This window comes from Brachionichthys hirsutus, chromosome 2, assembly GCF_040956055.1.
Source record: "Brachionichthys hirsutus isolate HB-005 chromosome 2, CSIRO-AGI_Bhir_v1, whole genome shotgun sequence".
NCBI classification, from domain to species: Eukaryota; Metazoa; Chordata; class Actinopteri; order Lophiiformes; family Brachionichthyidae; genus Brachionichthys; species Brachionichthys hirsutus.
Window position 1 is genome coordinate 10,097,489 of NC_090898.1, and position 15,893 is coordinate 10,113,381.

The window sequence follows — 15,893 nt, forward strand, 5'->3', positions numbered from 1 at the left end:
ACATGTTAGATTTCTGCTTCCAGTCTGTGAGTGTGGTGCAGTCTCTGTAATTGTACAGTCATTTTACAAACAGCACGTTACTGTCTAAGAAACTGCGCGTTCATTTTTTTTTATGCAGCAGTCCTATGCCTACAGATTGAGAGGAGCGTATGTGCAACAACAGCCAGTCTGCATCAGCGCTCCTCTCGCAGTGTCTTACCTTTGTAGTTTCACACAGATGGATGCTTCATCTTTGATCTTAGGCGCCGCAACCTCCCCGCCGCATCTCGTCACACTTGTTATTTTCACATTCGACAGGCTCACCACTTCAGTGCCATCCACCGAAACTTGCATGGTGACATGCCTAAACTGTTAAACCGACACGCTCTCACACCCAACAGATGTTTCGCATCCTGTTGAGCTGAGGCCCGGAGTTTGTTTGCAAGAGCTCGACTGTAGGGTGGCAACTACGCCTTTCTTCTCGCACGGTCAGCCTGTTCTACCCGGCGACAGCAGCGTCTTGCATTTGTTCTTGGAGAAGTGGGGGACTGTTGCACACACAGAGTACTTTCTTTTCCTGAATGAAGTGGACATCACAAGCAGATAAAGTGTTGAGGACATTTTGTCTTCCAGTTGTTAAGGGCCATCTATTTTGGAGGAAGAATGTGCTTAGAATTTACACTTGGGGGGGGGGGACCACAAGGTCATCGGCCCCCGGCGTGCACATCCTTGATAGCCAAGCAACTTAAATGATTGTGAAACAAAACTTTAGTTGTGATGAATGTCACATCCAACTGATATAAACACTTTGGTTAACATGATTCTAGTCTTTCATGCACACACACACACACACACAAACTCACAACACGGTGGCACCAATGCAAAAGAGCTAACAAGCGGGTGTGCTAATCTACAGAGGCACATGAGCTTGAACACTCAGACACCAAAAAAAGAGTTTCATTTGGAGCGACAGACCAGCACCATAATCAAACCGAACCACGAGCAAGAGGGGGACCGGCAGACAAAGAACTAAAGAGTGAGAGCCAGAGAGACTTAAACTGATTCTACAAACCGGGAGCGAAAGAGGAAGCGGAGAAGGGAGGAATGTTATCCACAAAAGCCTTTATGAAAGCTCCGACCGTTACCAACTCTCCTGCAGGGCAATGATCTGGTCTGCAGGAGAGTTCCACACTATGGTCGCTGCAGTCTTTGCAAAAACTGAGGAACACAATGAGGAGCGTCAGTCGTTCCTCACGTTGCTGTGGTGGGTGATGATGATCATGATGATGATGATGATGCACTTTTGATTAATGTAAGTAATCATCCGGAACTAAACTTTCTGCGGGATCCAGGAAGAGTTGCCAGATGCTGCCAGTTGTTAAACTCACTGTCTCGGAAATCAAAAATCATAACTACCTACATAATGACACTGGAACTCGTAATCACCATGAATGCAATGAAATTGAGGTTTCTTTAAAAAGCTGTGACTCAGCAAACATTATAAAACACATTTTAAAATAGGTTTGAACAGTTAAATTGTCCCTGTTGGTGCACTCTGGGATTTCCAGATTCCAGCCAGCCTATGTAGAAAAAAAGTCTGCTATCCTAACACAATGTACAAGATGTTTAAGATGTTTTAATGCAACAGCATAAAGGCTCTTTATACAGCAGAGTCAGCAAGCGTCTTGCATTGGGAAGTATATCATTCAATAATCACAATAAATTCTCCTTCTGAAAGATACTACTGTTTAAATATGCTTCTCAATCCAAGGATCGTTCCTGCTGGAGTCGAGGAGGATTTAAAATAATGCCCCTCTCATTCATCAGCTATTATAATAACAGAGAGGTGCTGAGGCCAGCCTCTCCTCCACCTCCTCCACCTCCTCCTTCTCCTCTTTCCTCCATCCAAACTGGGGAGAAAGGAGGCTGGCTTGTTAACTTTATGGGCATGACCCCCCCCCCCCCGCCCCGCCCCGAATCTCAGTCATTTCCTCCTTTTGGACTGAAACGAGGACGAGCGTTGCCCTGACACGGATCGCAGTTAAACACGGTGCGGCGGAGGAACTGCGGCTGGATGTCGGAGAGCCACGCAGAGATACTGCAATAACCCATAAATGTGATGACAATTTAGAGCAGCTTCTTTTTTTCAAAATCTGCAGGATAATTGACGCAAAGAGGGAAAATACGTCCTCTTATTTTTGGAATTAATATCTTATTTCTATCCATAAGGTAGGGAAAACTTTTTATTATTATTATTATTATTATTATTATAAATGCTCATCAATCTTGTAAATGGCCGGTTGCAACTAAATATTGATTGATACTGATTTTATTTGAACGAAAACATCAGTAAAATATTAATTACAACGATTAAGAAACGCGCAGAAACCTTTATATTAAGCCAGATTAAAATCACAACAATGCGATTTAGGTTTTGCATTTTGAACGTTATTGACATTAACTCTAGTTTCATTTGTGAGTTTGCATGATCTGTGCATGCAGTTTTCCCCCACTTAACCAATCAAAAGTGAATGAAATGGACTTTTCACTATATTCAGAACATTCTTCGAGTTTGTGACGCATCCCCCCCCCCCAACATCTTTTATTTCCGACGTCCACTAGATGGCGCAATGTGTCTCCGTCGACTGTCTCGTATTGTGGCCCCAAATCCTTAGGGAATGAGACGCATCTTTCCACGCAGTGCGCCCTTATGCTCTCATGAGACTGTAAATGTAACGCAGCTCATTTATAGTGAGTCTTTTACATCCAACCTTTTAGGGAGAATAATAATAGTCAACTGTGCCAATCAAGGCCTCCCCTCCTGACACACAGGGCTGCTCTACCGTCAAACACAGAATATGCAGCTTGAGATGTGGCTTGAGGAGCAATATTTTGTCTTTTTTATTTATTTATGCTGGAGTCAATAGTAAGAGAGGAAACCCTCTGTTTCCTGACCATCCAGCCTGCCTGCTTATTAGGCTGACCACAGTGCACCTGCTAGTTTGTCTGTCTGTCTGTCTGTCCACCTGTCTGTCTCAGCATCTGTATGATGAATCACGGGTCTAAGTTTAAACTCACATTTCCATTGCAGGTTCATTTCATCCTGCAGAGTAGTTTCTTTTGAATTTATCCTAATTGAGCTTCAGAATCAGTTTGATACCAAATTAGTGGTTAATGCGACCCTCACTCTGAATTCAAGACAACTCAAGTTCAATTTTATTTCTGAAAATTCTGTCCTCACCGTGTTTTGACAGATTGTTACATTACATAAAAAAAAAAAAATAGCATCATTCTTTATGCTCAGCTGCCCACGGGCCTGGACCCTCAGATCAGTTGTGTCCATGCTGTTGACTTTTTTTTTTATTGTTCTGTATTTCTCTGCTCTCAGTTCCTCTCTGGTCAGGCCTCCTCGCTTCAGTGTTGAGCAGCTTGCCACCACATCCAAGCTCAGTGGCAACAGAGAAGCTGCCAAAAGGTTCCTTTTTTTAGGGATACAGTCACCAAATTACAGCCGCTGGAACAGTTAACTCCACCCGAACACTCCTACCAGACCCGCCTAGCACCAACTTCTACTGGCTGAACAGTTCATGAATCTGGCTTTTGCATGTATGTGTGCATATGTGCGTGCATGTGTGTGCGTGCGTGCGCGTGTGTGTTAATAAAGGATATACAGTGTAAAGAAATGAGAGAGGTCAGCCAAATGGGCAGATAATCAGGGGGGATGGACTTCTAATTCTGAGACGGAAATAAATAGTTCAATGTATGTGTGTGTCCAAGTGAGTGTTTGTTTGGCTTTGCTTACATCCAAACAAATCAAAATACTTTTTTTGTTAAAAGTTTAGAACTTGCATCCGGCTTAAACGAGCATGATGGGTTGGAAAAAAAAGAACATATAACTCGATACATTTGCAAGACAATGCTAACACTTTGGTGCTCTTTCCACCTCGAGCTGCCACGTGATGTTAACCAGTGCTGAGTGCTGACGTGGCAGCAGCCAGCCAGCCAGCATGGTGGCGCCACTTGGCACATTTGGTAAGCTCTCTGCCCCACCTTAAGTCTGCTTACACAACTGCTGGCGCAGCTTTAGGAGCAGAGATGATGTGATTCTAAATGCTAATAAAAAAGGATCAAATGAGCAGGCATTCATGGCTTGAGTTCTGTCATAAAGTGTAATCGGCTCTGGCCTCTCCAGCTTTAGTTGTCGGTGATGCTTCACCATTGGCTGATAGGTGTGAGAAGGTGGCATGAGGTGATGTGATTCATGAGATAATAGGAAACCAAATGTTTGGCGCTGCACCTTGAGGAGATGATTGCTCTTTGCAACCCAGACAGCATGCAGCTTTTAAACATACTTGACGCTTGTTGAGCTTGACAAGGACAAACGTAGCCACCATGGGAACTGTAGTCCCTCTGAATTGCAGATACATTGGATGACAATTGCTCAGCACTTGATGGATTGTGTGCATACAGGAAATGCCGATGTGGGAAAGTCAAACAACGGGTGCACCTTTCGGGTGGATTTGCTCACCAGATGGTGCCCTCAGCAAAATCGCTGTGCTTTGTTTTCGTTGTCATCCATCCATTCCTGAACCCCCTCTCGTGACTTTGACTCGAGATTCCTGACTGCACAAAGCTGTCGATCTTCTGGCACTTTTAGAAGTGTGTGTCGGCGTTTCACATGCGGCACACTATTCATCTCTTCTCTGTTATTTTGATTGTTGTACATCTAATTTTAAACACATTGCATTAATCCACCGCCACAACAGGCTGAATTTTTACTGGGAAGGCTTTTGGAGCTCCGGTTTAAGAACGATTTAGACATCGACTTCATCTACCACACCCTTTCCTCCACCTCTGACACATCACTTTCTCCCCCCCCCCCCCCCTTTGCTTTCTTGTCTTGTTATTGACAAAGACACAAAGCAAGATGAGAATATCTGCCATTAAATCATTATTTCCCTCTGGATTGGAGGACAGTCAAGGCAATAATAATTAGAATTAAAGTCTTAGATTTGTTTTCATCCCACGCCGGATGTTTGGCTGTTGGGGCCTTAGCTGCAGGGAGAGAGGAGGGACTCTCATGTCCACACACCCAATAAAAGCGGTTATTACAGCCAGAGCGGCTGCTTGATCGTGGGTTGTGTAGTTTAGTCTTATCGTTATGTTTGTGTTTATAGTAGCCTTGCACGTCAGCCCTGGATGATGACAGACTGTTCGAGTTCCTGCCTATTTCTTTTTTAATCATCTATCATTCACCACACATCTGTTTGCAAGTTTCCATCCACTAACACATCTCAACGAGCGACTGGCAAATCATTGGTTCTGAAAATGCCTCCACAGATTCTTAGTTGGGTGCTACATTATTAGTCTGATGTATATACCTGTTATCCCACCCATAGATCGCAAAGCACCGGCTGCAGAAATTCCAGTTGTCTTCTGTGCAAATGCCAGCTGTATTCATGTGTTGCATATCATTGTGTGACACTGACTGTGTTTGCCCTCGCTATATCCCTTTGACTGCATTCTTTTGGCCAAACCTAAGCCAATGGTATTTTTTTTCTTCCTTTTCTGTAAAATGGTATAATTTGGCAGCTATTTTTATTGCAGGGTGCAGACAACGGGCCAGTGATTCATAGTCGAGGGCCAGGTCCACGTCATTGCACAGGGTCTTAGTTTTTTAACGATTTATTTGCCCCTGAATAATTGTTTAATTTCTTGGAATATAACACAAATACTCTAAATTTGCAGCACGTTGCATAAGCAGCTTTAACAGGATAACAACAGATCCTTTTCTCACACCGAGTCAAAGCTAATTCTTGACACATAGCCCAGTTTGGTATGCGACGTAAGGAAGCTTGTGTAAGTACTAAATTGGTGTTTTCTTAGTTCAGCGACAAAATGCGGTGAGGTATTTCCCACATTCTTCCTTTCGGAGAGCTTTCGTTAAGGTTATGCTTTGGTAATCTAAAATATCAGTATCGCTTCAGACAGCATTCTTTTCCTGAGTGGAATGAGAAGCATTTCCTCAACAATAAAACGCCTTGAAAGCCCGTTTTCAAACCTTGTTATGACAGTCCACTCTTTTTAAGCCGTTCAAACTTGCTGAATTCATTTTTGTTCAGTCGGCAGAAACATTCTTAAAAATATCGACATTAATGAGAAATTAGTAAGTGCAGAGGTCAAGCGTGCATTTGAGGTCTCACGTTTATGTGAAGCGGCTTGAGACTAAGCGAGAGACAGAGGCAAAATGAAGTTTCATGGTGGGATATGATCAAAAAGGCAGCAGCGAGATGAGGCTCTGTTGCTGTGATATTAAATAGGAGTCACCAGCAGACAGGAAATTATATTTCAAATCGCATGGCCAACAATGATAGCATGAACTTTAGCATGCGTGAGAGGCGTGACCTTAAGACTGTGGTCTGCCTGACTGAACTCTCACTAGAACCTCATTAAAGGCGATGCATTATTAATACAGTGCAAAATCATCCTCATCCTAATTACCCTTCAACATTTGATGGAAATAAGTGATGTCTAAATAAAACAGAGCAGAGAGGTGGCCCCCGGGGTCGGGAACGGGGAAGAGGTGGTAACATATGAGGCGGATCAAGATCACGGTGCAGATGCAGGAAGTCTTTTGCCACCGTGGCAAAGCTGTGCAGCCTCTAGTTAATGATATATTATTCTGCTATCTCCGAACCTCCATCTCTTTTCATTCTTTTCATGCAGCACCACTTGGGGCATGAGCCAAAGCTTAGCGGTTCCTTCCAATCATGTTGTGACAGGATCCCTCGACTTCCCTGGAAATCTCAATTGCATGCTAGCCATTGATGTCCAGACGTGCAGCTGGAGGATTATGAAGCTGGGGATCAGAGAAGGACTTGCACATGACACGTTTAGAGATGCTAGGGTTTTAGGTCGGGCCCTTTGTTGGACTGGGCTTTACTTCATAGGATTAGCTTCAAGGGCCACGGTTTCCAGCTGTAAGGATCAATTGGCCCGGTAGCAATTTGTTTTTCCTGGGGAACAGATTTGAGGGTGAATGTAGGGTGTGTCTAGGCTGAAGTGCTAGTTACATCAGTGCAGACTGGATAAATGAAGGAAACAAACAGACACACATATGCTCAAGTGTTTGGTGACCTCAATTAGCAGTGTGTGTGTGTCTGTGTGTGCATGCTATGACATCATGGAGTTTATGTTTCATGACACGCGTACACAGTCACACATGAATATGTACACCCAGTTTCTCCTCAAAATGAATGGAGTCTTTGTTTGGACTGAAAACGCCGCAGTGTCACTGTTGACGTAAGCTTTTCCATCGCTGAGCCGATGTTCTCGAGACTGTCTCAGCGGCCAGTGAGAAGAAACTGGCTCTGATGGGAATGGACTGCAGGAAGCAGGCAGGGATATTTTGCCAGTGTGCTTCAAGTAACATCCATTCATTCATGTTGAACCTCAGGGGGAATTTCTCCGTACCAGCCTCCTGGCTCACTTGTGAGGTGTGGCATAAAGACTGGTGCTCTATAATAAAGGATAAGCAGGATAAGGATAATCACATTACCCATCACAGTATGGAATTTATTGTGGGGTGATGCATTAAAATCGATGCTGATGTTTCTCTTTCTTGTGTGTCTAAAGGTGTGTGAGAAGATGCTGCCACACTACTCCCTGCTCCTGTTGCTATGCGTCGTCCGGATGCACTCCCCCTCCTCGGCCCTGCCCTTTGAACAGAGAGGCTTCTGGGATTTCGCCATGGACAGTATGGACAGCGGCGGGATGATGATGATGATGAGAGACGAGGAAGGCTCTGGCGTGGAGGAGTTCCAACCCCCTGATATGGTCATATGTCCCTTTGGTTGCCAATGCCAGCTCAGGGTCGTCCAGTGTTCCGACCTTGGTCAGTGAGAGTGAGAGTGAAACGAGAGAGAGAGAGAGAGAGATGTGTGGCTTTGTCTTCATTTCTGTCTTTGTGTGTTTCAAGAGGCTCAGAAAGGAAACAAATAAGTGGGTGAGTTTGACCCGTCTGAGCCTTTCGTGACTCTCAGCGCTCCAGACAACACTGCCTCCCTTTGGTGCATGATCCAAGAGGGGATTCGCTTCCTCTGGGATAATGTTGGCGTATTTTGAAAAGGAAAATAACTTATCTTCAAGGGACTTTGTGTCCTCGAGTCATCGCGTGTAGATTCTAGGTAGAGAAAAGAAGACGGATGTGTTCAGTGCAGAAAAAAGATAAAAGACTGAGCTGAAAAAAAAGGAAAAAGTAAGAAGAGAAGGGGAGGCAGAGAAAAAGACACTTTGATGGGAGGACACTGTCTTTTAGAATCTGTTTCATGTTGTTTTTGAGACACACGGAAAGCCAGTGATTCAGGAGAGGTGTTCAGCACAATAATGAATGAAAATAAGGGTGTGAGGATGGTGAACATTCACCATTAATGAAAATTAACTACATAATGATGATCAATAATATGTTCATTTGTTTCTTTATATTTCTTTCATACATCCCCTACCTCAAAGCAGGATGTCCATATTTCATATAAGCCCATAATATCATTAGCTGAGACTTTGCTTGCCTTCCTTCGAGTATATTTATAGGCCTAAGGAAACTGCGTTTAGTCATATTTGTGCATTAAAAAAACTCTTTACTACCTAGAGAAAACCCAAAGTCTAATAAGCCGCGTATCTTTAGTCGTCATTACAAAAGCTCTGTATATTTACTGTCCCTGTTCTTTCTGCAGAGGGTAAATGTGGAAGCATATAATTTTTGGGATGTCAAAGTGCTTATTTGAAGCAGATGTATTTTGGCCAGTGGCGTCTGTCTCCTCTCAGTATGCGTCCCATCTGGTTGTTGCGTGTTTGTGTTGAGGGGCGCTGGGGTTGGAGAGGGTGCTAGTTTTGTCAGTTGGTGGTGGAGGCCCCCGAGATTTGTGACAGATCGCGGCGCGGTGCTGCGGTTTGGGGGTTTCGAGGGTCAAGAGATTCACTTAATCAAGGTGTCAGGGGAAGTTATTTTTTGTGTCTGTTTATTATGTCTGTTGGTTTTTAAAGTAGACATTATAATTTGGGAGGTTTTCTTCCAGCTGCCACGGCGCACAGTGAAAGGTGAGGGCAAATATTTCCTGTCAACTTGAAACAGCATGGCAATAATACACTTTAATGTGTTTATTTGTTTTTTACTTTTCTGTTACATATTCCTGTCAGTTGTAACAACTTTATCACATTTGAGAAAAGTATACTGTATATCATGTTTGTTCTGAAATATTTGCTCGATTTTTTTTTTTTTATTCACTACTTTTATTCACTTTGCTCCAAATCCCACACTAGGAAATCTAAGCTTTAAAGTTCAGCGGCGCCGACGCTGCCCCGGGTCTATCAGCATTGTGAGGACACGTTTTAAGCTGGATGTCAGAGGGAGCTGACCTTGTGTGGAGACATGGAGGGTGTGGCGCGGTGCAGCCAAAGCCATATATCTAAACTTAACTCAAGATGGACAGCTCCGGGTAGAGTCCTGTGGGTCAGATGTGGTTGGTGGCAAACTGAATCCCAGTGGGACAGCTGGCGCTCCGCTCCAGGAGTCCGGTTGCATCATGGTGGTGGTACCGATGAGGTCAGCCCATCTTACCATGGCCTGTCTGTGCCACAGCGAATCACCACATCAGATGACACTTCCCCACGTGGCTCTTTGATGTGGTCTCTTTAATGATCGGTGGACGTTGTGTTTGTACGTGCGCTGAGAGATCCGTGAATGAATGCGTCAGGTGTTTAGTGATGTCCACCTGGAAGAAACCCCGACCACAGCAGAATCTGGTGGTCGTGCTTGTTATTTATGGTGTTTGCTGCAGATTTGCACTCTTTGCCAACTACTTAGCAAAGAAGCCAAACTAAGGACGTGTATTTTCCTCAGTGGGAGGATAACTCCCCCCCCCCAAGTACATTAAGACCAATTTGGTGCGAGAATCTCTGTGTGCGTTTGCTTGCCAGTCAATGAGAAACCAGTAATGTTAGCTATGTGCTTCTTTAATGACTCCGAGTGACCTCTCTGGTTATGTCTATGTCCACCTCGCATCAAAAATAATAGACCAGGAGGTCCAAAGTGCTCATTTGAATTCACGTGGGAGTGTGATTGGGTGGATTCGTGGGCCTAATGGAGGTCTTAAAACTCACCAGACATTTTCCAAAGTCTGTCTATGCCTGCGGAATACTAAGGCTGTGCTCAATCAAAACAAACTGCTTTTCAGGGTGTTGTTTTACAGGCGTCTGTTAAAGAAACTTAATGAAGTGTGATTCCCTTCTGTATTTTTATTGGTCTTGTCCTCAGGTCTGACCGAGGTGCCAAAGAATATTCCTCAGGACACCAAATTCCTGGACCTGCAGAACAACCACATAATGGAGCTGAAAGAGGATGACTTCAAGGGCCTTACTCATTTATACGTAAGAGACAGAGTCTAGTCACATTCATAATGCTCCAAAAGGATGAGGAACCGACCCAGCCCGGCTTGTGTTGGCTTCGGTATAGTGTGAAATGTCATTATGTTCCTCGGGGATTTAGCGGTTCCTTTCCTTTCTTTTTTTAGTCCTCCCCCGCTTTCTGCTTTGAGAGCTCTAATTGTATTAAACTTTAGCCCAGAAAGCCAAATGGCAGTTTAACAGCGTTGCACTCACGCCCGACCCACATTTAAGAGCTCTGACCAAGAGCAATATTACAGCTGGCAGCACAGAAAACTCCCCACATTATATTATACAATAGCATCTTTATTAGGTTGTGTTTACCTAACCTTACACCGGTACAGTCATCTGCCAGCAAGCACAGGTGGAGAGATGGCCTGCTGGATGATGGACTCCCATGAGCTGCTGCTGCATCTGTCTATTTAACACATTCATTATTAGAGGCATGCTTTTACAAGCTACTATGCATTCTGTCCCCCCCCCCCTGTTCATTCTCGCTGCTATCAGTATTTTCACACCAATACAATGGGTGTTGAATTAACTTTATTCCCCCCCCCCCCCCCCCAGGGTCTGTCTCTGAGGAATAACCTTATTTCTAAAGTCCATTCAAGAACATTTGTGCCCTTGAAGCACATGCAGAAGTTGTACTTCTCCAAGAATCTTCTGACCACTATCCCAAAGAACTTGCCCGCCTCTCTGATTGAGTTGAGGATCCACGAGAACCGCATCAAGAAGGTGGCAGCTGGAGCGTTTGCAGGACTGGGCAGCATGAACTGCATAGGTCAGAAGGTTTAGGCTATATTTGGTTGTGCACATTTTGGCATTGGCTTGAGGAGATTAAACTGTATTTTTATTTCATGCTCCCAAATATTCTCTTCATGTGGTAGAAATGGGAGCAAACCCCATCCATAACAGTGGGTTTGAGCCTGGAGCCTTCAAGGGACTGAAACTCAATTACCTGCGTATTTCAGAGGCCAAACTGACTGGAGTGCCAAAAGGTAACTAACTATTCTCTGCGGCTGTAGCTACAATGGATGCACCATGCAATTTGATGCTGTTTTAGGGAATGGAGTTTTTCCACTTGTTGCAAAGATTGATCCCGCATTTATTTATGTATGCTAAATATGAAGCCAGCAGCCGACTGTCTCAGACGCAGTGAAGCAGCTGGTTCTGTGCCAAGGGAAAAGAAACAACACCCACCAGAACCTCCAAAGTTAAGCTATTTAACATGCGATATCTTGTTGGTTACATCCCGCCCGAACTCAAGATTGATACTTGGAATTTTTTCTTACAACTGAGTGCACCAGCAGAGTAATCACATTACTCAGCAGCTGAGAAGTTACATGCACTAGTGTAATATTAGACTTGGCACAAATAAAAATACAATCTGGCACCATTCTGTTTCTATTCTGTTAGTACCACAGTTATCTCTAATGCAACATTTTTTAATACAGGCTATTTCATCCCTATTAGTACTACTATTGCACACGTTTTGCTACGGTTACTGAAACTACAACTCAGCATCCAGTGATCAACTCCAGCTATCAGTGATGGAAGGCGACAGGTGTGGTGTTTTATGAAGGCAGGGGCAGGGACAAGAAATTATCAGTGAATTAGCCTTTTTCCATCAACAAGGCCCACTTCATGGATGCGGCCTCTGAATTGAGACGTAGCTGTCGATTCCCTGTGAAACTGTATATTATCATTTTTGCATTTGAGTTTTGTATACATAAAATTAATTTTCTTAATTATTTTCCGATCTCTGGACTTTACCAGGGGAGCTGTTACTTTTCCAATATTTATGCTACACTAGGCTGATTGTCTAATCTAACGTTAATTATGTAATAAAATTCCTCTTGCTTACTTTAATTAGTCACTACGGAAAGAAAAGGGGTAAGTGGCATAAAAAGATGGAATCATTCCCTAACGTGGAGTCTCTGTCTCCCAGATCTCCCAGACAGTCTCCATGAGCTTCATCTGGACCACAACGAGATCCAGGCCGTAGAACTGGAGGACCTGAGCCGCTACAAAAACCTGTACAGGTACATTATCTCTTGCACCTACGTATTTTAAGTTTAGTCTTCATCACCACAATTTTACAATACTGCCACCAAAGGGTGAAACTGCTTGACTCCTGCCCTCAAAACATGCACCTCTTTGGCCTCATTCAAAACAGCCAGAAATGGAAATAATCATCATGACTCTCTCCAGATCAATTTTTTTGTTCACCTCCAATACGTTGTACATATTATGTGTCTTTTTCATTTATTGTTGTTATTTTACATCAATGGAGTAATTTATTTTTATTTTTATTGGTATTGTTACATGTCAATGAACAATGTACAAGGGACGTTCAACGTAAACAAGACTGCAAGGGCTTTTTTGAAATGCTCCTCTGAGACAGGATGTTTGACTGTACTTGCTCTAACATTCTATCTAATAAACGCTGGACTGCTGGACAAATTCCCGGTTAGCTGCCAGGCTTTCAGTGAAAATTTTCATTTTCCATGAATTTTGGACAGAACTTTTAATTTCTGAAGGAAAAACACAGGTTTACTCTATTATGTCCTTTTTACACGCTTCTCATCTCAACGTTTTTTTCATAGTATTATTTCCACTATCACATCCCTCTCACCTGGTTTATTCTCCTGCTCTTGCAATGATATGCATCAGGGAATTTGCAGCTGCCCCAGATCACACTGGTAACACATGGATGCTAAATGTACCATGAAGTGGCCTAACGTCAGCCTATTTCTGCTTTCTTGAATTGTGTGGTGTTTTTCCAGGTTGGGACTTGGCTACAACCACATTCGTCACATAGAGAACGGCAGCATGTCCTTCCTCCCCAGACTGCGAGAGCTGCATCTGGACAACAACCGTCTCACTCGTGTCCCCAAAGGCCTCCCAGATATGAAATACCTGCAGGTGTGTTGAAGGGTGTTTTTGATATGTTTGATTCAAACTTTTAGACAGTTTGAGCCAAACCTAAATAGCAGGTTTGGATCTAAAAGCAGAACCAAGAAAAATGAAATATTTTATTTATTAATTATTTTTTGTAATGAAAGCAAAATAAAAAGTGGATCAAATGTAAAAAAACATAATCCAGGATTTGAATTGTTAAATAGCTCTCAATTTGTTCTAACCAGTTTAAACAGGTTTATATAAACTTGTATATTTTGGTTGAAACCATCTCAAGTCTGTTTCCCTGGACTGTTCATAAAATTCATAAAATGCTGGTTTTCCCTCAAATTATACTAATACCATTTATAGTCAGTGGATTCAGTCTCCACACAAAAATATGTCAGAATTAAAATGGCACGTTAATGTTTGTCAGTCACTCAAAATCTATTTCCCTTATGTGACTTCTGATGATGTAGGCTGGCGAGCCCCAAGAATGCCCAGATTGTTTTAATCCAAACAGCTGTCAAAAATGTAATGGGATCTAAGTTAGACCAAGACCCGTCTTTAGATTTTTTTCCATCAAGATCCATCCAGCAGTTTTTCTGTACTCCTGCTAAAAAAACAAAAAGGACAGACATACAGACAGACAGGTAGGTAGGTAATAAAGCAGGGCAACAGCTTGCTCCCTTCATCTGGACCAAACGCACCCATCAGGTGTGAAATCACAAAGGTTGATTATTCCAAAGGATGCTCCACTCAACCTTGATTTTACTGACTCTGCTTTCTAGGTGGTGTACCTCCATTCCAACAACATCAACCAGGTGGGTGTGGATGACTTCTGCCCTCGTGGATTTGGGATGAAGAGAGCATTTTACAACGGCATCAGCCTTTTTGCTAACCCTGTCAAATACTGGGAGGTACAGCCTGCCGCATTCCGCTGTGTCAGCAACCGACTGTCCATTCAGTTTGGCAACTACAAAAAGTAAAGACAAGACGATACTGAGAGGAGGAAAGAGTGAGGAGAGAGGAAGGGGAGAAAGAGAGGAGGAGCAGATAATTTAAAGAATTTAAAAGCATATAAATGAAGCGAAGGGGTTCATATTTGACACTATTATTGCTGTTGTTTTTGAAAGAAGATGAATGATATAAAATACAGATAAAAACAGGATGAAACAGGTTGAGTATTGGAAATAATCCAGTCACAAAGCTTGAAGGGAGAAGAAAGCAAAACACTTGGAGTACTTTACTTGTGTTTGTCACTTTTTTGAAGTGGTCACTTATTTGAAGTGGATCAAACAGAGAAGAATACCCCCCCCCACCCAGATCAATGATTACTGAAATCTCATGAAGCATTTCATTCCATATTATTAATGCAATAGTAATAATTTTCATAGAATTTATTTTAGTTTCATTTACATGTTCAAGATTAGGAGGGAATTTCTTTTATATATATATACCAGTACATAAGAGGGTGTATTTGGTTTATACATCACATTGTCCAGGTCTGAAGCCATTTGATTGTTAAGTCTTTGATTGCATCATATATACTGTAATACAACATTATAATTCTAAGAATATTAATATTAATAGTCCCTGAATTTGTTTTTAAGGTTGATTTGCTGTGGCGACCCCTGACGCAATTGCACAAAAAGTAGAAAGGTTATTAATTATTAAGTTCAAAAATATTTCTTTATGGCAGTTGACTGATTTACAGGGAAAAGGGTACATAAAAAAACATTATTAATGCTTGATTTTTTTTTAGGTAACTGAGTTACCATTCTGCCTGTGTAAGGGATCTTTTCTATACCTTTACTAATACTATGCTCTCTGTATGATACTTTACTACAGTACACCTCGAGGGGGACACTGAGGTAGTCGGGGCTTGCCCAAGTAATTAAACACACATCCCCTTTCCTTTGAAACAATGAAGGCAGTGTGTTTATGTAGTGCTACCAAAACAAACAGTAGTGTTAATGCATTGTTTTGCACATTTTTTTCCTGTTTTGCTTCATCCACTTAACGATTATTGGACGGTCAGTCTCTTTACTTGTGTAGACTGATGTGGAACTTCTCTAGCCATGATTATTCTGTCCCATCTCTTATCTGTAATCTGAAAATTTACTGCTGCATGTGAATAAATACTTTTTTTTAAATCCTACATATTGCCAGAAATCAACTGAAGCGCCTGTGTTTGGATGCTGTGTGAGAAATAAAGACAAAATACAATTTTGTGTAGAGAAATTCCGAGTCCACACTTTATCATTTAATTTTTTTGTAGTTCAAACACATACGATAATTTCACGCAACATTCACTCTTTGACAAAAACCGATCCTTTGAACAATGTGGGATCTTGTTGGATCCTTTCAATGCCTGAATGGGAAAGATTTATTCATTTGATTTTGATGCTGTGGACAGGATGTCGTTGTATCCTTACAATATATATGAATCATTTTAAAACTGTCATAATCAATAAAAGTAGCATTTATTTTTGTTATGTCGTTAAATGTAAGTAATATCCGGTGTGCTGAACTAGTAAAAATAATTCCGTCATTTATTTATCATATTTTCTCAA

The 15,893-nt window shown here is 42.3% G+C and overlaps 1 protein-coding gene across 1 annotated transcript; it reads left to right on the forward strand.

Annotated features, from left to right (window-relative positions):
- Positions 1-7,626: 7,626 nt before the first annotated feature.
- On the forward strand, positions 7,627-14,306 carry bgnb (biglycan b). Its single transcript, XM_068754143.1, has 7 exons — positions 7,627-7,873; positions 10,292-10,404; positions 10,987-11,200; positions 11,307-11,417; positions 12,368-12,461; positions 13,206-13,344; positions 14,109-14,306. Exons 1-7 carry the CDS (start codon positions 7,627-7,629, stop codon positions 14,304-14,306), a joined length of 1,116 nt encoding a protein of 371 aa, XP_068610244.1.
- The last annotated feature ends 1,587 nt before the right edge of the window (positions 14,307-15,893 follow it).